This window comes from Nicotiana tabacum, chromosome 19, assembly GCF_000715075.1.
Source record: "Nicotiana tabacum cultivar K326 chromosome 19, ASM71507v2, whole genome shotgun sequence".
Classification (NCBI taxonomy): domain Eukaryota; kingdom Viridiplantae; phylum Streptophyta; class Magnoliopsida; order Solanales; family Solanaceae; genus Nicotiana; species Nicotiana tabacum.
The window spans coordinates 16,950,374-16,971,705 of NC_134098.1; the positions used below are offsets into that span (position 1 = coordinate 16,950,374).

The 21,332-nt window shown below is 39.6% G+C and overlaps 1 protein-coding gene across 1 annotated transcript; it reads left to right on the forward strand.

The window, feature by feature from the left end:
- The first annotated feature begins 7,725 nt into the window (after nucleotides 1-7,725).
- Nucleotides 7,726-8,720, forward strand: LOC142173398 (uncharacterized). Its single transcript, XM_075238979.1, has 2 exons — nucleotides 7,726-8,238; nucleotides 8,424-8,720. Exons 1-2 carry the CDS (start codon nucleotides 7,726-7,728, stop codon nucleotides 8,718-8,720), a joined length of 810 nt encoding a protein of 269 aa, XP_075095080.1.
- The last annotated feature ends 12,612 nt before the right edge of the window (nucleotides 8,721-21,332 follow it).

The window sequence follows — 21,332 nt, forward strand, 5'->3', positions numbered from 1 at the left end:
TGTAGACCAAATCTTGAAAGATAACTTTTGGGGTGTTCTTGAGATTTTGAAGAAATTCTATGGAATACAATCAATACCTTGTTGTAACTAGTGATCGAGAAGTGAAATCATCATTAAAACACACTTAAAAACTCACCTTAGGTGTATACTGGAAGCCTTGGCCGGATGGGTGATGGAGAGAAAGACCTAGTCTTGAAGAAATGACTTAGCCCCTCTTTCTACCCGGCCTTGGGGGTATTTAATGGGCTCCTACGTGTGCGGTCGCGCACATGGGCAAGTGACCGCGCATTTGGTCGTGCACCTGAGGCAGAATACCCTCTAATATGTGCGGCCGCGCATCTGGGCACGCATATGGCATAGGTCCGGAAAAATGGTCATAACGTTCTGTAGAAATATCCAAATGACAAACGGTTTAATGCGTTGGAAACTAGACTCAAAGGGATTTAATTTGATATGTAGATCACCTCTTAAGTCTTTATAGTTTGGTAGCAGCATGCGTTTGAAGTAGGATGTTGTGCGAATTGAGACATCCTTTTCACTTAATGTATCCAACTTGTTCCACACAAATTCTTTCCATTCACAAAACTCCTTAGTATGTTCCAACACACCTTAAACATATATTTTCATTTCAAAATGATGTGTTCCTATCCTATAGGTCTCTTTTAATACTCGAATGCGTTATCCTCAAATACCGCTGGCGCACTTTAAAATCTTAAATCATTAGAAAATTTTAACGGGGCCTTACAGTTGCATTGCTAATTTCTGGTGCTGTTCTGATGTGCTTTACGTTCGCGATCAATGTGTTGTGTTTGCGTAGAGTGTTCTAGGATGCTTCATCACGTTCGCAAAGGTAACTTCGCGTTCGCGAAGTATTGGAGAAGGCTGGACAACAACCTTTTGTGTTCGCGCTTGGTCTCTCATGTTAGCGCAGTTGAGAGGCCAGTTGGTCTTCGCGTTCACTTGGTGCATGTCGTGTTCGTCATGAAAGCTTAAGGGGATGGGTTGTTTTATTCCTTGAAAACTTGGGCTTGAGGTCATGTTCGGTAGTTTACAACTGGGGCAGTCTATTTAATTTGCTATTTTTGGGACTTTGCTCTTAGAGCCCTAGACTTCGAGAAGCAGAGATTTTGAAGAGCAATTTTACTACTACATTGAAGGTAAGCAATTTTCACTTGGATTTGACTTTTTATCTTGATTACCCATAGATTTGTACACCTAAAATTTGGAGTTTTTAAAGGAAATTTGGGAGTTTTGCTTACACTCAAGAGTGTATTTTGGGGATTTAAGTACCGATTTGGACTCGGTTTTGAAAACTAATTACATATTTGGACTCTGCAGGTTAGGGGTCATTGAATTTTAGTATTGGTTTCGGATTCGAGCATGTGGGCGCGGGTTGACTTTTATTGACTTTTGTGAATTTCTTCAAAGATCAAAGCTTTATGGATTGTGATTACTTCCTATGGCATTGTTGACTTCCTTAGATGATGTTTGGCTTGGATTTGCGCGATTGGAGGGCTAAATCAAGGTTTTGAGGCGATTCGAGACTGAAGACAAGCCCAGATGAGGTAAGTATTTTCCCTAAGCTTGGTTTGAGGGTTATATCCATGTTGAAAGTGATATTTGTTAAGTGTTGGGGGTGACGTATATGCAAGCTGAAGAGAGTATATGAGCACATCTTGGTTATTCATGATCCAGGTAGTTCTTAGGCCATTAGATGCTTTATTTTGCTATCATGCTTATTTGCTATCATGTTTTCTCCACTAGTATGACTACGTGGGCTATTATTCATGCTAGAAATTATTTTTAGGCTATTTGCTTATTTCTTGAGGCATGATAGGGCTATTTTTGTTATGTTGAACTATTTGTTTTAGCCGTAGTCATACTTTTCTGTCATGATATTATATCTGCATATTATATCACCATCTTTGTATACTTCTTATGTGTTATCTTACATGTTGCTAGTGTCCTTACTTATGTGACATGGTTTTGAGTGGATTTGTGGCACATTGGCATTATTCCGTACGACATATTAATTTTGATACTGCGAGATGTTGGCATATTGAGATCTGAGCGGATTAATGACTGATCTGGGGCCATAGAGCCATATTAATATTGATATTGAGGTGACACATACTCCAGTCCCCCTATTGGGCTGAGTGGTACTGATTTTGAGGTGAAGCGTGTGCCATGCCATTTGGGCTAAGTTATGATGATCGTTGACTTTGATACGATCTGCGCTTGGGCTAGGATCTGCCCCTCCGGAGTCAGATGATAATCCATGCTACTTTGGGCCTTGTGAGTATAGGCACACGTTATGTGCTAGTCAAGGAACTTATGTCATGCACCCGTACAGTGCTGGGAGTGTATATATGTGTCTGTGTGAGGATCCATGGGCATCTTGCCAGGCACCGTGATAGTGCTGAGACTATGATTGAGGGGCACTGTGTGCCAGGCACTCTCAATGTGATGAGATTTTGTATACTTGATATTTAAACTGTGATTCTTTGTTGATTTGGCATGTATAATTGACATGCAAGCATATAGTTGTATTATTCCTTGTGCTAATTGGTATTTGATGTCTCTACTTGATGTCTAGAGCTTTATATTGCATTTTTATCTTGTCAGATATCTGTCTAAGTGAATTATGTGGAGTTTCATGCCTTGACTGTTATATTTGAAAAGCATGTCTAATTTTCTTGTGTTTAGCAAGCCTGATATTATTTGAGCATCTTTTCTTTATATATTATTATTCTGTTTTTATTGCTATTGCTGGCTATGGAAAGTGAGCATCGACCTTGCCAAGCTCGTCACTGCTTTCAGCCCAAGGTTAGGCGTGCTACTTATTGAGTATATGGGGCCGGTTGTACTCATACCACACTCTGCACTTCATGTGCAGATCCAGATATTGCTGATAGCGGTAGTTACCAAAGAGCTATATCTGGTTTAGCTTGGACATCTCTAGGTAGCACTGTTGTTGCGTTCGCAGGACTTGGAGTCCCTTTCTTTTATCTTATTCTCTTACTGTTCAGTCTTCCAGAAAGTATTGTATTTTATTCAGATCTTGTATTCAGTATTCTATAGAGCTCATGCACTTGGTGACACCAGATCTTGGGGTGGATTCATTTATATTGACATCTTAACTTTACTTATTTATTTTATTTCATTTTTGAGACTATTTCTTATTATTATTGAAGTTTATTTCTGTATATTGAATGTTGATTTTCCTAGCAAGCAGTATTAGGTACCGTCACGGCTTTGGTGGGATTTGGGGTCGTGACAATTTTTAACCCTAGACTTTGAGTGGGGAGATTTTTACACAAGGTAAGAGAGTAAGTGATTCATACTTGATTTTGATAATATATCTTGTTTTCCCATTATTACACATAGATTATAGAATTTGAAAGAGATATTTGGAGAGTGTAAATTGGGATTTGGGAGACGATTTGAACTCGGTTTTGGAATCTAATCATATATTTGGATCGTGAGGTTATGGGTAGTCAGAATCTACCCCTTGACTCGGGTTTTGACCATGTGGGTCCGGGTTGACTTTTATTGACCTTTTGGGAATTGAATAAGGATTGAAGCTTTATTGTTTGGAATTGATTTCTATAGCCCCATCTTACGTTATTGAGTTGTTTTTGACTAGATTTGACCCATTCACAGGCCAATTTGAAAGGCAAGGAATTCTTGGAGTATTGATTCTTGCTTGTTCGAGGTAAGTATCTTGCCTAGGGGTGGCTTGAGGGTATTTCCCCGTATGCTATGATGTTTGCTATATGTTGGGGGGTGATGCATATCTGAGGTGACGATCACATATCACCTCACATATGCGTGCACCGTGGTTATTCATGATCTGGGTAGACTTTAGGCTATTAATGTCTTGTTTTGCTATCATGCCTCCTTTATTTCCATGTTTTCTTCACTTTTATGACTATGTGAGCTATTATTCATGTTAGAAATCATGTCTAGTTATCGACTTATCTATTTGAGACATGATATGGCTATTTTTGCTTTGTTTAGCTATTTGCCTTAACAATAGTCATATCTTTTAGTCATGATATTATATTCGAATGTTATATCTTTGTCTCTATGCACTCTTTATATGTTATCTTATATATAGTTAATGTTGTGTGTATGACACATGTTTGAGCTTAATTGTGGCATGTCAGTATATTCCGTGCGGTATTTTGATCACGGCACTATGAGATGTTGACATATTAAGACTTGAGAGGATTCATGATTAGTTTTGGTCCATAAAGCCATAATGAGCGGATTGATTGCTAATCTTGGGCCATAGAGCTGTGTATTGATAGCGAGGTGACGCTTGTGTCAGGCCCCTATATTGGGCCTAGTGATGTTGATGGTGAATTTTTGATCCGATCAGCTCCTGGGCTAGGATCCGTCCCTCCAGAGTTAGGTGATAACCCATGTTACTTTGGGCCTTGTGAGTGCAGGCACACGATATGTGCCTAGAAAGAGACTTATGTCAGGCACCCATACAATGATGTGTGTGTGTGATGATTCAAGGTATTGTACCAAGCACCATGAGAGTGCTAAGAGCATAATTGAGGGGTACTTATGCCAGGCACTATGACTGTGCTGAGATTGTGTTTGCTTGATGATTGAACTGTGATGCTGTTGATTTTGGTAGGTTTATTTGACATGCAGGCGTAGATTCATAATTTTCTCATGCTAATTGACCTTTGTTGTCTCTATTTGATGTTTATAGCTTGAAATCACTGTTTATCTTGATAAATACTTGTCTAGGTGATTTCTATGGAAAGGTTAATGCCTTGACTGATATACCTAAAAAACATGCTTATTTCTTCACTTATTGTGTTAGAGTTGAACCGTTATTATCTGTGCTGTGTTTTCTTATGTGTCATTATTATTCTATCATTGTTGTTGTTGACTATTGAAAGTGAGCATCAGACTTTGCCAACCTCGTCACTACTTTCACCGGGATTAGGCTTGCTACTTACTATAAGGCCTCGTTAAAATTTTCTAATAATTCAAGATTTTAAAGTGCGCCAACTGTATTTGGGAATAACATATTCGAGCATTAAAGGGGACCTATAGGATAGGACCACATCATTTTGAAATAAAAATATGTGTTTAAGGTGTGTTGTAACATACTAAGGAGTTTTGTGAATGGCAAGAATTTGTGTGGAACAAGTTGGACATATTAAGTGGAAAGGATGTCTAAATTCTTACAAGATCCGACTTCAAATGCATGCTTCTACCAAACTATAAAGACTTAGGAGGTGATCTACCTATACAATTAAAGCCCTTTGAGTCTAGTTTCCAACGCATCAAACCATTTGTCATTTGGATATTTATACAGAATGGTATGGCCATTTTATTGGACCTATGTCATATGGGCAGCCAGATGCGCGACCGCGCATATTTGGTAGTTTCTGCCTTGTGTGCGCGGCCAGATGCACGGCCACTTGCCCAGGTGTAAGGCCGTGCACATAGAAGCCCATTAAATAATCCCAAGGCCGGGTAGAGAGAGGGGTTAAGTAAGTTTTGAGCTAAAACATGATATTTTGAGAGTGAGAGAGTGCCATAGAGTGGGAAAGTGATCTTCAACAAATTGTCTTTCGATTCTTGCTCAAATCTTTGAAGATTAACAAGGAAAACTCACTAGGTCTTCATCCTAGAGGTAAGATTCTACACCCTAGCCCAAAATTTCAAAATTTATCTAAAAATGGATAATTAGCAAGACAATTCTAACGTCTCTTTGACCCAACTCCCCACCACCGCCCAACACAGCCAGTCGCCGGCGTACAACCTGACACCACCGGACCCAGGTAAGCCCCCCACCCCTATCTCCTTTTCCTCTCTCTTCGCCTCTTTCTTCCTCTGCTTTAATCTTCTGCTTCTTTTCCCCCTCCTCTCTCCTCTGATTTTCCCGATCTGGCTCTATCTCTGCCTCTCTAGCTTTCCCGTTTCTGCTTTTTCTTCCTTCTCCCTGTTCTCTGTATCTTTCCCGTTTCTTCTACTTCTTTCTTCACCCGTTCTCTTTATCTTGCACTTTTCCTCTTATTCTTTCTTTCTTTCTTCCCGTCATTGCCCTAGCCTAGCGGCGTAGGCAGCTTTGGCGACACCCCCATTACTGTCTGCACCTCCTCTTTAGTGCTGTTGGTCGGATTCCTAGACCTAGCAGCGGCAACATGGATTTTGCAAGGTGAGAATTTTCTGCCAGCCCTCGGGCAACGCGCCCGGGAGCTTCCAGAACATAGCTACTGTGGACAACACCTCTCTCGGCACCCGTTGGGACTCCAGGTTCTATCGTTCTTGCTTAGAATTTGCTATTTGTTATTATTTTGTCGATTGCCTTTTATCCTTGAGTATTGTATTTCCTTCGGCTTGCCTACATTTATCTGCCATTAGTTGTATCATTCCTATTTCATTCCTATTTTTTGCATGCCCTAGTTACATTACATTTCAGCTTATATTTAGGCTTTGCTTGTTTTACGCTTCGCCTGCTCATCTGCATTTGTAGTAGTCTAGGCTTAGTCTATATCCCTATATTTTTGCTGGTGTAGTGGCTATTCTGAGCGATGGCAGTGTAAGGTCATGTCCTCGGGTGGATCAGGGGGGCGAGGGGCAAGGGTGTCAAGGGGAGTAAGGATTACATAAGGTTGAGAATTGGATCCTGGAACATAGGGACACTGACGGGTAAGTCGATAGAGTTGGGGAAGATTCTCTAGAAGAGGAAGATTAATATAGCATGTGTCCAGGAGACTAGATGGGGGGTACGAAGGCTCGGGATGTTAATGGGTATAAGCTATGGTATTCGAGGGTTGTTGGAGGTAAGAACAAGGTAGGCATTTTAGTTGATAGGGACCTTAGGGAGTTAGTGGTGGATGTTAGAAGGGTGAATGATAGGCTGTTGATTATTAAGCTAGTGGTTAATGGGTTCACTTTTAACGTGATTAGTGCTTACGCGCGTCAATCGAAACTGAGCGAGGAGGTCAAAAGGTGCTTTTGTTAGGATTTAGACGTAGTTGTGCGTGGTATCCCGCAGTCTGAGAAGATTTTCATAGGGGGTGACTTTAGTAGTCATGTTGGGGAGACGGCTAGGGGTTATGATGAGGTGCATGGCGGGTTCTATTTTAGGGCTAGGAACGAGGGCGGTACTTCATTGTTGGAGTTTGCTAAAGCTTTTGATTTGGTGCTAGCTAACACGGGTTTTCAGAAGAGGGAGGATCACCTGGTCACTTTCCGGAGTAGGGTTGCCAAGACTCAGATTGATTATCTTCTCCTCAGGAGAGGTGATAAAGGTATGTGTAAGGATTGCAAGGTTATCCCGAGGGAGTGTCTGTCGACGCAACATAGGCTTCTATAATGGATTTGGAGGTTAAGGGAGTACAGAAGAAGAGAGCGGTGTACGGACAACCTAAGATCAAGTGGGGAGCTTTGACTAAGGGAAAGGCTCAAGAGTTGGGGGAGAAACAGTTGGCTATGAGGGCCTGGAGGAGCAGTGGAAACGCGAGTAATATGTGGACCATGAAAACAAACTGCATTAGGTAAGCTACTAGGGAGGTGCTAGGGGTCTTGAAGTGTTACTTGGGTGGCCACAAAGGGGACTGGTGGTAGAATGAGGAGGTCTAAGGAAAAGTGGAAGCTAAGAAAGCGGCGTATCTGAAGCTAGTGGGGAGCACGGACGAGGAAGATCGAAGGTCATGTAGGGAGTGCTATAAGAAGGCAAGGAGAGAGATGAAGCTCGCAGTTACGACGGCCAAGACTGCAGCTTTTGAAAGATTGTATGAGGATCTTGAGGGCAAAGGAGGGGATAGGAAGCTGTACAAGTTAGCCAAAATTAGGGAGAGGAAGGCTCGGGACCTGAATCGAGTGAGGTGCATCAAAGACGAAGACGATAAGGTATTGGTGGAAGAGGCATGTATCAGACGTAGATGGCAGGAGTACTTCCATAGACTCTTGAACGAGGAGGGGGATAGGAACATAGTGCTGGGTGAGTTGGAAAACTCAGAGAGTCGGAGAGATTTTGGGTTTTGTAGGCGTATTAGTTGTGAGGAGGTTGATGTGGCTATACGGAAGATGAGCAGGGGTAAGGCGACTGGGCCTGACGAGATCCCAGTGAAATTTTGGAAAGAAGCGGGTAGGGTAGGCATGGATTGGCTTACTAGCTCGTTTAACGTCATTTTCAAGACGAAGAAGATGCCCGAAGATTGGAGGTGGAGTTTGATGATTCCGTTGTACAAAACAAAGGTAATATCCAGAACTGCAACAATTATAGGGGTATCAAGCTGCTGAGTCACACTATGAACGTTTGGAAGAGGGTGGTGGAGAAGAGAGTGAGGACAGGTGTATCTATATTGGAGAACCAGTTCGGATTTATGCTGGGACGGTCAACCACAGAAGCCATTCACCTTGTGAGATGATTGGTGGAGCAGTATAGGGAGAGGAAAAAGGACTTGCACATGGTGTTCATTGACCTTGAGAAGGCTTATGACAGAGTCCTGAGGGAGGTGCTATGGAGGTGTTTGGAGGTTAGCGGAGTCCTGGTAGCATACATTAGGGTGATTAAGGACATGTACGATGGCGCTAAGACTCGGGCGAGGACTGCGGGAGGAGACTCGAAACATTTCCCAGTGGAGATGGGGCTACATCAGGGATCAGCCCTTAGCTCGTTTTTGCTTGCACTAGCATTAGATGTCTTGACACATCACATACAAGGGAGGGTGCCATGATGCATGTTATTTGCTGATGATATATTACTAATTGACGGGACGCTAGGGGGTGTTAATGCTCTGTTGGAAGTTTGGAGACAGACGTTAGAATCCAAAGGTTTCAAGTTGAATAGGTCGAAAACTGAATACTTGGAGTGCAAGTTTAGTGAGGAGAGGCATGCAGAAGAAGTAGAAGTTAAGATTGATACTCAAGTCATTCACACAAGAGATATTTTCAAGTATCTTGGGTCTATAATCCAAGGCAACGGGAAAATTGACAAGGATGTTACTCACTACACTGGAGCAGGTTGGATGAGATGAAAGCTAGATTTGGGGGTTTTATGTGATAAGAATGTACCACCTAGACTTAAGGGAAAATTATACAGGGTGGTGGTTAGACCAACTATGTTGTATGGAGCTGAGTGTTGGCCCGTCAAGAAGTCTTATGTCCAAAAGATGAGCGTAGCAGAAATGAGGATGTTGAGATGGATGTGTGGTCATACCAGGAAAGACAAGATCAGGAATGAAGTTATTAGGGACAAGGTAGGAGTGGCACCCGTGGAAGCTAAGTTACGGGAATCGAGGCTGCGATGGTTTGGGCATGTGAAGAGGAGAGATATAGATGCCCCGGTCAGAAGGTGTGAGAGGTTGACTATGGCGGGCTTGAGGAAGGGCAGGGGTAGGCCTAAGAAGTATTGGGGAGAGGTGATTAGGCAGGACATATCGGTGCTTTACCTAACCGAGGACATGACTAGCAATAGAAAAGTGTAGAGGTCGAGGATTAAGGTGGTGGGTTGACAGGTAGTTGCGAGTTTTTCACAGATTCACCAGTAGCACTAGTAATATTCTTGCTGTGGGTTGAAAGTTACTTCCTTATAGGTTTTTATTGTATCTGGTACTTTGCAACCACTTCCTTTGTTTTTGTATATTGCTAGTGGGATTGTTGCTCTCTGATTGTTACTATTTGATGATACCTTTTCTCCTCTTTTACTGGATATTGTTGCTCCCTGGTGGCTACTATTTGATGCTACTTTTTCTTCTCTTTGCTTATCGCCTTTCTCCCCCCTTTTCCCTCCTCTTCTTCTCCTCTATTCTTCCTTTCCACCTTTTCTTGAGCCGAGGGTCTATCGAAAACAGCCTCTCTACCTCTCCAGGTAGGGGTAAGGTCTGCGTACTCACTACCCTCCCCAGACACCACCCATGGTATTATACTGAGTATGTTGTTGTTGTTGTTGTTGTTGTGTTATCAAAGGGTGTAGGAAGATTGTGAGCTAAAAATGGTAAAGAATGGGTTGTGGGATGATGGAATCCTCCATAAAAAGACCTTGAAACCTTAATGCACACTTAGCGTTTGATAAAATGCTCAAATGAGCTAGAACCATGATCATCCTCCTAATCTTAGTTCAATTTGTTATATTTCTAAAATAGATTAAAGTTGCTAAGAATTCCTTAATATTTTAGAGTTTAAGGAAGCTCAATTGAGGTATGTTGGCTAACTCCTCTCCTAGAATTGAATCCCACGGTATTCATGTGATTTATGTAAGTCCCGAATTGTTCATTATGAAAGTGACTATTCCGAATAAGCTTGTGTTGAAAGATATATGTTCAATATGTATCCCAAAATACTTTTATCATGTTATGTTATCAATTGAGAATATGTTTAAAGTATGAGCTGTGCATTAATAATGATGTGACTTCAAGTAGCTATTATGCCAAATCTTGTGAAAAAAATCTCTAGGTGCTTAAGACTCTTAATTTCTCACATGTGTACTAAAAACTTTGATTTGTAATGCTTTGTTATTGAGGATGATGATGATGTTTGAAAATAAAAAAAATGAGCATGGAATACTAAATACGACCAACGTTCCAAGAATAATTTTATAATTGTGGCCACTAGTGCCAATGAAATGAAAAGATGTGAAAGAAGTATGAAATGAGATGATTGGTATAAAAAAGTTGATGTCTTGAATGAGACAGCCTAGCCGATCGGGTCGTGATCGAATGCCATGCCGCACACATGGTGGTGATTGTGCTAGAAATTATTATTGTGGTTGATGTCTCTAATGAGATGGCCTAGCCGATCGGGTCGTGATCAGACTCCTTACTAAAAGTACGGTGGTATTGGTATTGTGAATATTGGTATCGTGAACAGTGGCATATTGGTATTAAAGACCTTTCAACTTAAAATATGGAAACTTATTTGAATATTGTCTTGATCCTAATTTGAGGTTTTATTGTTGTTTGAGGCTTCCACTGATATTATGATTGTACTTGCTCATGTAATTATCATTCTATTGAGAGGATGTTTTGTCATTCATACTAGTACTATTCCATATGTACTAACGTTCCTTTTGCCGGGGGCGCTGCATCTTTAATGGATGCAGGTGGTTCCACAACAGGAGACACTGATCAGTGATAGCGGTACACCCTCTTCCCAACTGACTTAGTGAGCCCCACTTCATTCCGGGGTCCTGTATCTTTTGTTCCTTGTGTGTTGTGTTTAAGGTATAGCCGAGGCCTTGTTGCCGGCATTATCATAGTACTCTTCTTTATCAATAGAGGCTCCATAGACGTAGTGTGGGTTGTGTATTGGTGTTGGGAAAGTCAAACTATGTTATGTTGTGGTTGTATTACTTGTTCCATTTGAGACTCTAAAATGATAAAACTATTGGTAATGAATTGGTATTATAGACATGATCACCTTATTGTCTAATTAACAAAATTATGTATTCTCTTTATTCATGGATGAGTTTGGGTAGTAGAATATCTAATAGGCTTGCTTGACCGGGTTCACTCGGTTGAGCGCCGGTCACGCTCCCCGAGTTTGGGGCGTGACACTTACTAAGTTCACGGGGTCGGTTGTACTCATACTACAATTTGTATTTCATGTGCAGATCCAGGTGTCGCTAGTAGTAGTGGTTGCTAGAGAGCTATTATCTGGATTTTCTTTGAGATTCGAGGTAGCACTGCTGTTCTGTTCGTAGGCCTTAAAGTCCCTTCCTTTATCTTATGTTATTACTATTTAGTCTTCCAGACATTACTGTATTTTGTTCAGACATTGTAGTTAGTATGCTATAGAGATCATGCACTCGGTGACACCACATTTTGTGTGGTTTCAGTTGTATTGTCATTGGACTTCAATTATTTATGCTATTCTACTATTTAAAATCATTTATTTCAGTTGTTGAAGTTTATCCGCATATTTGTTGTTGGCTTCTCTATCAAGCAGTGTTAGGCGCCATCATGGCTTCGGCGGTATTTTGGGTCGTGACAATGAGTATGCATTTGGAAGATATATTACTGGTACTACATGAGCTTATGAGAAATTTAGCCGAGTAACAGCACGGGGTCATGGTAGTTAAGGAGGAGAAGTTATTATAGGTTCTCGGATAATGTAAATTACGGAATTGAGCCATGTGGGGGAGTCTACCATCGATGATCAGATCATATGAGCATATTTTCTTGTAATTCTTGGAATAAGGTACGCTAATGGATTAGTTATGACCGGAGAAGGGTGACATCGAGGATGATTTGGGCAAGGAGTTTGCTGGAGGCATGGTGTACTACATTTAATTGATATGTGGAGACTGTTGAATTACTTAGGTTTGATATTCTTTGCGGGTATAATATGCACGGAGAAAGGGTTCCCTCGATTTCTTAAGGACGAGGTGGATTCTTTTAGAGAATCTTGTGCTATCGAGCACAAGCTGTTCAACATGTTTGGCTATGCATCAAGGACTAGCGCAGAATAGGTGGATTTCAAGAATGGTTCTAGTGGGTTCAAGTTCCAGGATGTGATAGTTAAAGATTTACCAGATATTTTGTTGGGTTAAGAATTTGATATTGGCATTGGATTATGATAGGGACTTGTAGTACTTATGTACCATCTTTGATTCTACAATGCAACATTCGAGAGATGAAGGAACAATTTTAGATTTCATTTGGGGGGGGGGGAGCTTGTTAGAGAGAACATTTTGGCTTGAAGTACTTTTGGCTGTAGAATGCAAATAAAATGTCTTATGGATAGTGAAATTATGTAGTTCTATATTAGGATCGATCACTTGGTATGGGTTTTCTCTTAAAGACCATTGTGTATTGGAAAGAAAAGTGATGCCTTGATGGCAGGTCAAGAATAATATGAAGAAGTTGGGTTGGGTCTGTATCAAAGTGACTTAGGTCAACATAGTAATGGAAATGATCTGTCTCTTAGTATGATTGTGCATTGCAGATGCTTTTGTGAAAGAACTTTTGGGTTTGGTGGTCTGTGTGACTTGGTTGGATTTTACTCGATTCCAATGGCTTGATTATGTGTAAGTGAGCTTCTAAGAGCTTGAGATAACTTTGACCATGACTTTAAAATTAATGTTGCCTACATGCTTGGATAGTTTGTTGCATGGTGGTGATTGATTCATGGGTTGAGCCAAGTTGTATGCTGTGAGGATATGGAGTACTTATGAGGAGGATTACACTACTTGTGATTCAGAGTTGATAATGGATTTCTCGTACTTAGGTATGGCATCATGATGGATGGGTGAGCCGTTTAAGTTTTGGATTGCTTTGCAAAGTCACAATTCATCTTTGGGCAGAAGGAATAGGATCAGAGATAACATGGATGATTCGAGTTACTCAAAAAGTATAGTAGTATTGATTTTTGTATCACCAAGGAAGGGAATATGTCGTAGAGGATGCTTGTTGATGGGGTCTATGGACAATTCGACTAAGCTCTACAATAATTGTGTGATGGTTAGTCGTTGAGGTTCAGATTTTAGTTGCCTAACATGGAAGGATTAATGGAAATGCATATTTCTATATGCTTGCAAGAATAACTTAATGGTTGTGTTTGAGAGGGCATGTAGAAGATTACTAGGATGAGGAATCCTGCACTTTTGAGGTATAGTGATTGGACATGGGACTATGTCTTTTATTGCGGACAATGGAGATGTGTTGTATGGGCCTTGGATGGATGACTTGAGAATATTTGTGCTTGATAGAGCTCGAAGTTCGCGGTATTCGATGTGTTGTGTTCTTCCTGAGTATAATAAGATTACCCTTCTAGAGATCTTGGTTTAAGAAATAGGGTTCAAGGGATTATTGGTATTATTTTTGTAGGTTGGGATTATGAGCAAGCTAAATAAGAACTTTAGAGACTCAAAGATTTGTATAGTCGATGCATTGGTATCCACGAGGCTATAGCAGATCACGGGTGGCAAACACTGATTGAGGAATATAAAGGAAAAAGATTTGAAATGTAGTTTTCTGATAATTGGGTTGGTAACAAGTTGCATGTATATATTCCCAGTTGATATCAATGGTTTGGAAATTACTTGTGTGTCCATGTTTCAAAGTCGAAATGGGTCCTTATGAGCTTATGGAATGCTTATTACACACTTCAAAAGAATATGGAGTTAGTTTGAGTGTCTACTGGCAAGACTGCTAAGGATGCAGATTCTATGGCGAGTCAAATTTTCTTATATAGCGCAAGATGTCATATGAATATGTCATTCAGAAGGGTGATATTTATATAGGATATTTTCTACTGTCGGATATAATAAAGTGATATCTCACCATGTGATTTTGGTAGTTACGACATATGGTTTGTGTGCACAGATTGAGTTGGATTGAGTTTGCTTAATTGTTACATAATGGACATCTAGAGTAAGTTGTATAGATACTCACAGACTCGTTGAGAAAGAACACCATAGTCTCGAGGAGTCATTGGGTGATAAGTTGCTTTTTCACAAATTTGTTTTATTTAGGTTATTACTTGTATGGTGCACAAACCATGTCAGTTGAGGTTCCACGTGGAGTTATGCGTGACTTGTTGATCTTAAATCTTGTACTATGTGAGATGAAGCTCACAGGCCAAGAATTAGCCCGATCAAATTTGGGTAAGTTATATTTGGAAGAAAAATACGTTTAGGCAACCTAGAACAGGCAATGGTTCTTGCTACACGAGAGGAATCCATGACTTGTTGATATGATAGGTGGTTATGAGTTTCTATAGGTTTATTTCATTATTAGAGGTGTTGGAGGGGTTGGGGCAAGGATCTATTTGAGCTGGGATTATTGGTACCAGATTTGGCAATGAGTAGTTATTACGGTCAAACAATATTGCTATGGATATACGCATTATGAGATATATCATGTGGTTATATCTTGGAAGTACATTTATGACTCAATACTGGTTATTAGGATTGATACAATGAACATATATATGAATCGAGTCTTGGAGGAAGTTTCAGGTATTGAAGTTGGGTTTAAAGGCTTATAAGCTAAGGTTGAAGGAGGAATCTACATTCACGATGTGTTAATGGATTTATATGGATAGAGGTGACATGAGATCTCCCTTGGGAATTTGTATGATGAGTTTATACATCTAGTTGGCGACGTTGAAATGACTCTTGGCACGTTCGAGGACGAATGTATGTTTAAATGAAGGAGAATAAAATGATCCAACCGATTGTTTTGAGTTATAGAGCCTCGTTACTTGGTTTTAGACTTCCCGTATGTCTATTTGATGTTCTGTAACTTGCGGGTATGGGTGATTTTAGTCCTAAGAGGTTTGGGAGTGATTTGGAACACTCAGTTCCTAAATGGAAGCTTTAAGTTGGAAGAGTTGACCAAAGTTTGACTTTTGGGTAAACGGACTCGGAATCGGATTTTGATGGTTTCAATAGGTTCTTATGATTATTTTGAACTTGTACATATGTTTAGAGGGTTTTGGATATACCTAGAAGGATTCGACACCATTTGTCGAAAGTTGGCAATTTGAAGAACTTAAGAATCATAAGTTTGATCAAGAATTAACTTTGATCTTATTGGGCTCTGATTGATGTTCCAATCCTATGAGTAGGTCAATGTATATAATTAGGACTTATGTGCAAAGTTTGATAGTGATCCGAAGTGTCTAAGGGTGATTTAGATGCTCTTTTGAATGAATAAGGGCGTTATGACTAAAGAAAGTTTCTATATGTGGTTTGGCTTTTGATTCATAGATGTGGTGATACCGTATGTGTTTTGAGACCTTGGGGGATCGGGTGAGCTCGGACCACCCGGAGCATGTTTTGAAGTGCAAAATAATGCTGGTTTATGTTATGCACTTTTAGCTACCAGATTAGGTACTTTTAGCGACTAGATTTGTATTTTATATTAGGCAAGCTTATTTCGCCATTTTTGGAGCTAGGGAACTCGGTTTGAGGCGATTTTGGAGAGGGATTTCACTCAAATCATGAGGGTAAGTGATTCTAACTTGGTTTTGATTATATATCATGATTACCCATGTTACACATAAATTAAGGATTTATAGAATAGTAAATGAGATTTTTTACTTGAAACCTAAGAGAGTGTATTTTGAGGTTTTGAACATCGATTTGGACTCGGATTTGGATATATTTATACTCGTGGAGTAATGGGTCACCGAAATTTGGTCTTGGTTGCAGATTTTGACCATGTGGGCCCGCATTGACTTTTTTTTTCTGAGTTTATTTTTTTAATTTCTTCAAAGATCGAAGCTTTAGTGTTGGAATTGCTTCCTCTGTGATCGATATTTGGCAAGGTTTTGGGCAATTAAAGGTCAAGAACAAAGGAATAAGTGTGATTTGGGGTTGAAGACTAGCCCGAAGAAGGTAGGTTTCTTGCTCAACCTCGACTTGAGGGAATTTTTCCTTGCATTGATTGATATGCTAAAAGTTAAGTGTTTTGGGGGTGACGTATATGCGAGGTGGCGAGGATATGTGGATATTGAGGTTATTGTCACTACCCAAAATCTCACCTTAGACCGTGATTGCACCTAGCCAACTCACAATCAACAGAATACAGTCCAGATTCCTTTAATTAATAGAGTTATATCATAAATAAAGACAGAAATAATATCAAAATAGTATAATATCTGATACAATCATAGCATGGTTCGAACACAACCCAAACAATACAACCCCCAAGAATTAGGTTGCATAAGTATAAGAGAAACTACTGATTATTACAAGTCTGAATACATAATCGAAACTGTCTAAGAGAAAGAAAATAGACAAGAGATAAATAAAGACAAGGACTCGGGCATTGCGAAATGAATCCATGAGTTGCAGCTCTCCCTAAGTCTCTGATCTAACACCAAGGTAATAAGTGTGGATTTAACCACTTATTAGTATCTTCTTACTATAGTTTTTAGTCTGAATGTGCTAATATTTGTCACTTAATCTAATAAAGATAGTTGAATTGCAGGCGTGCTGGTGAATGTAAGATCAATGATGAAATATAACACAAAAGGGGGTGTTCTATAAAATTTCAACAAAGAGGAAAAGTGCAAAGAGAAATGTGGTCCGAAGAATTCCATCTGCGACTGCAAAAGCAAATGCAGTCTGCAGAAGATGAAATGTGGCCACAGAAGAAGAACTGAAGCTTAAGAGATTATTGGCAGAAGTGTGGTCCGCAGACTAAAATGTGCGGTCGCACTTGATCCGAAAAATAGGTTTGCACTAACAAACTTGAAAGATTAGAGAATGTGCAATCGAACAAGTCTGAATCCTCCTCAAATATGTCCCACACAAATTCAAGTGCGGCCGTAGAAGCTAAAGTGTGCCCGCAAAACTCCTCTGACTGAAAGTACCTACAACATTGACCCAGAAATGTGCGTACCGCTGAAGCTGAAGTGCGACCGCAGAACCCTATGAAAGGCATTTTTGTCAGAGAATTCGGGAGCCTTATAAATAGGACTTATGACTTTTTTAGGACATCGTTTCATTGTAGCAGCCGTTAGGTCATTATATTTAGCTATTTGGAGAAATTTTGAGTTACAATTAGAGAGGATCAATTACTTTTTCCTTTTATTTTAGTGTTATGTCCTTAATTTCTTCTTCTTTTCGTCTTTCTATGTTTATTAGCATGAGTAGTTAGTTTTTTATAGGGTTGTGATCCAACCCTAGTATGTAAAACTTACGGGTGTTTACTATTAATGCTTCTATTGATTGGTTTAGCATTATTTAGCCTTGTTTATACTTTAAAGTTAGAATTAATTGATTCATGCCTATTTGACTTTGTTCTTATTTGAAAAAGATGAATTTAGTTTAGAAAAACTTGGCTAACAAGAAATTGAACTAGTTGAAGTATTGATTAGTTTAATTAAATGATTTGAAATAGAGATAGAGATAATCTAACTTGCACTCATATTCAATTGCTTTTATTGATACCCATTTGGAATTTAGAGAGCTAATTTGGGAATAATCACTCTTTAACCGAGATGTATTGAATGAGTACTTGAGTATTAAGAGTCATAACAACCAGGATCTACTATGAAAGTATAAATTTACTCTACCCATTAGGTTTATACCTAGGTCAAGGTTACAACCCTAGGCTTTTCTCTATTTGATAAAACCTCAAAAATATTTTAATTATCACTTGTTTGCTAGCTTAGTCAAAATCATTAGTAGTTGTTTGGTAAACATACACACTTTTGTTTGAAAGTTAATTTAATTATTTCGAGTTGCTCTCTTAAGTATTTACCTTAACACCCAATCTAAACTCCTTGTGGATTCGACCCCGACTCGCGTTGGGTTTAATATTGTAATGACCGTTTCATGTTCCCTTAATTGGAGTGCGGATTGGACGTGATCAAAAGGCTCAACAAGAGGCCCCACTAGCACCTACCTAAGGATCTGCACAAAAGATGTGCGGAAACATAGTATGTGTACATCACAATTGGTACCAAGTAAGTATCAAATATAACATCGACAAAGTAGTGACGAGGCTAAAGAAATCAAGATACTTACAACATACATATAAATAACATAGCTTAGAACTAAAACCGTGAATAGTCTCATGATCACCGGGTATTTAGGATATAAAATCAGTCGAAAGTTGTAAAGCATGGTTTTCCAATTCAAGATATATTCATAACGCTGCTCAGATATGGCATTTAAAGATGACATGCTTCACTCAACGGAGTCGAGGCTCCCAACTAGCATATATAAGTGAAATGCAACAGAGGTTCCTTCCATGGATTCGGTATCGGTAGTGAGGGAGTTTCTAGAGGTGTTTCCTATGAACTTGCCGGGTATGCCGCCCGATAGGGATACTAATATTGGTATTGACTTGGTGCCGGGAACGCAACCCATATCTATTCCACCATATCACATGACTCCAGCTGAGTTGAACGAGTTGAAGGAGCAGTTGCAAAAGTTGCTTGATAAGGGATTCAATAGACCGAGTGTGTCTCATTGGGCCGCGTCGGTGTTGTTTATGCAGAAGATGGATTGTTCTATGGAAATATGCATTGATTAAAGTAGCTAAACAATGTTACTGTCAAGAATAAATATCCACTGCCTCAAATTGGTGATTTATTTGATCTGCTTCAGGGTACTAGAGTCTTCTCGAAGATTGTTTTGAGGTCGGGCTATCATCAGTTGAAGATTAGAGCTTCAGGTATCCCTAAGATGACTTTCAGGAATCGTTATAGACATTATGAGTTCTTGGCGATGTCTTTTGATTTGACTAATGCTCCAACAACATTCATTCATTTGATGAATAGTATGTTTTATCCATATATGGATTCTTTTGTCATTGTCTTTATTGATGTCATCTTGGTTTATTCTCGTAATAGAGAGGAGCATGTGTAATACTTGAGAGTACGACTTCAGACTTTGAAGGATCATAAGTTGTATGCTAAGTATTCAAAAGTATGTTCTGGTTGGATTCAGTTGTATTCTTGGGTCATGTTATGTCTAGAGATAGTATTAAGGTTGATACTAAGAAGATTGAGGTGGTTCAAAGTTTGCCTACACCTACTACTGCTATAGAAATAAGGAGTTTCTTGAGTTTGGTAGACTACTATCATCATTTTGTAGAGGAATTTTTATCTATTGCATCTCCATTGACCAAGTTGACTCAGAAGGGCACACCATTCAGATGGTCTGATGTGAGCAAGGAGAGCTTTTAGAAGCTCTAGACTGCTTTGACTACAACTTCAGTTTTTGTATTGCCCTCAGTATCGGGGATGCATCCCTTCTATTGTGATGCTTCACACGTTGGCTTTGGTTGTGTATTGATGCAGGATAGTAGGGTGATTGCCTACGCGTCGCGCCAGTTGTATCCCCATGAGAAGAATTATCCGATTCATGATTTAGTGTTAGCAACAATTATGCATGCGCTCAATATTTAGAGGCATTACTTTTATGGTTTGTCTTGTGAGGTCTACACTAATCATCGAAGTCTTCAACATCTGTTAAAGTAGAAGGATTTGCATTTCTTGTTGAAGGATTATGATATCACTATCTTGTTTCATTCGGGTAAGGCGAATGTGGTAGCATATGCCTTGAATAGAAAGTGTCACGACCAAAAATTCCACCTTAGGACGTGATAGAGCCTAGCCATACTTGCTAAGCAATTTGAATCACAATCAAGAGGAAATAGTCCATATTCTTTTAGTTAATAGAGTCACAACATAAATAAAGACATAAATAGTCTCAAACGAGCATAACATCTGATACAATCATCACATGGTTCGAACACGACCAAAATAGTATAACTTCCAAGGACTAGGTGACACAAATACACGAGCAACTACCAAAAAATATAAGTCTGAATACATGATCAATACTATTTGAGATAACAAAATATATAAGAAATAATAAAAGATAGGGACTCGAGAACTACAAAATAAATCCATGGAGTGCATCTCACCATAAGTCTCTAAGCGACCTCCTAGGCTCAAGGAGAGGCTTTGCTAGTACCCATATGAGGATCTACACCAAAAAGATGTGCATGAGCATCGTATGAGTACACCACAATCAGTACTCAGTAAGTATCAAGTCTAACATTAAAGAATTAGTAGCGAGGCTATATGTAGGGCTGTTCAAAACCGAACCGTAACCGTTAACCTAACCAAACCGATGGCTTATTGTCTTATTGGTATCGGGTTATCGGGGTAATGTATGGTAAACGAATTGAGATTTTATAATTAATGGCTTAACGTTTGGGGGTGGATTACTCAATTTTATTATCGGATAAAATGTTAACCCATTAAGAATTTATATATTTACACTTTTACCTTCATTGAGTATTCAAAAAATTGTTCTAGAGTAATAAATCCCAAAGTATACTATTGTAACGACCCGACCAGTCGTTTTGAATGTACTAGCCCCGATCCCCTATTTACTGCTTTCCCCGTATCTGTTTCTGCTTATGTGACTTGCCAGGAGATCTTGTTTTTGGTTTCAGAGTATTTTGGGACACTTAGTCCCTAAAATAAAAGCTTAAGTCTTAGGATTTGATCATAGTCAGAACTGTGTGAAGATGACTTCGGAATGGAGTTCCGTCAGTTCCGTTGGCTTCGTTGGGTGATTTTGGACTTAGGAGCGTGTCCGGACTGTGAATTTGAGGTCTGTAGCTAATTTACGCTTGAAATGGCGAAAGTTGAATTTTTGAAAAGTTTGACCGGGGGGTTGACATTTTGATATTGGGGTAGGATTCTAATTCCGGAAGTTGGAGTAGGTCCGTAATGTTGAATATGACTTGTGTGCAAAATTTGAGGTCAATCGGACGTGTTTTGGTATGATTCGGCATCGTTTGTAGAATTTGAAAATTTCGAAGTTCATTAAGTTTGGATTGGAGAGCGATTCGTGTTTTTGTTGTTATTTGACG

What these genes read in the sequence shown, in the direction of transcription:
- LOC142173398 (XM_075238979.1), top strand. Translation starts at nt 7,726, where the DNA reads ATGAAGCTCGCAGTTACGACGGCCAAGACTGCAGCTTTTGAAAGATTG. An exon ending in TTCCGTTGTACAAAACAAAG is followed by an intron (nt 8,239 to 8,423) that starts GTAATATCCAGA and finishes TTGGTGGAGCAG; the next exon opens with TATAGGGAGAGGAAAAAGGA.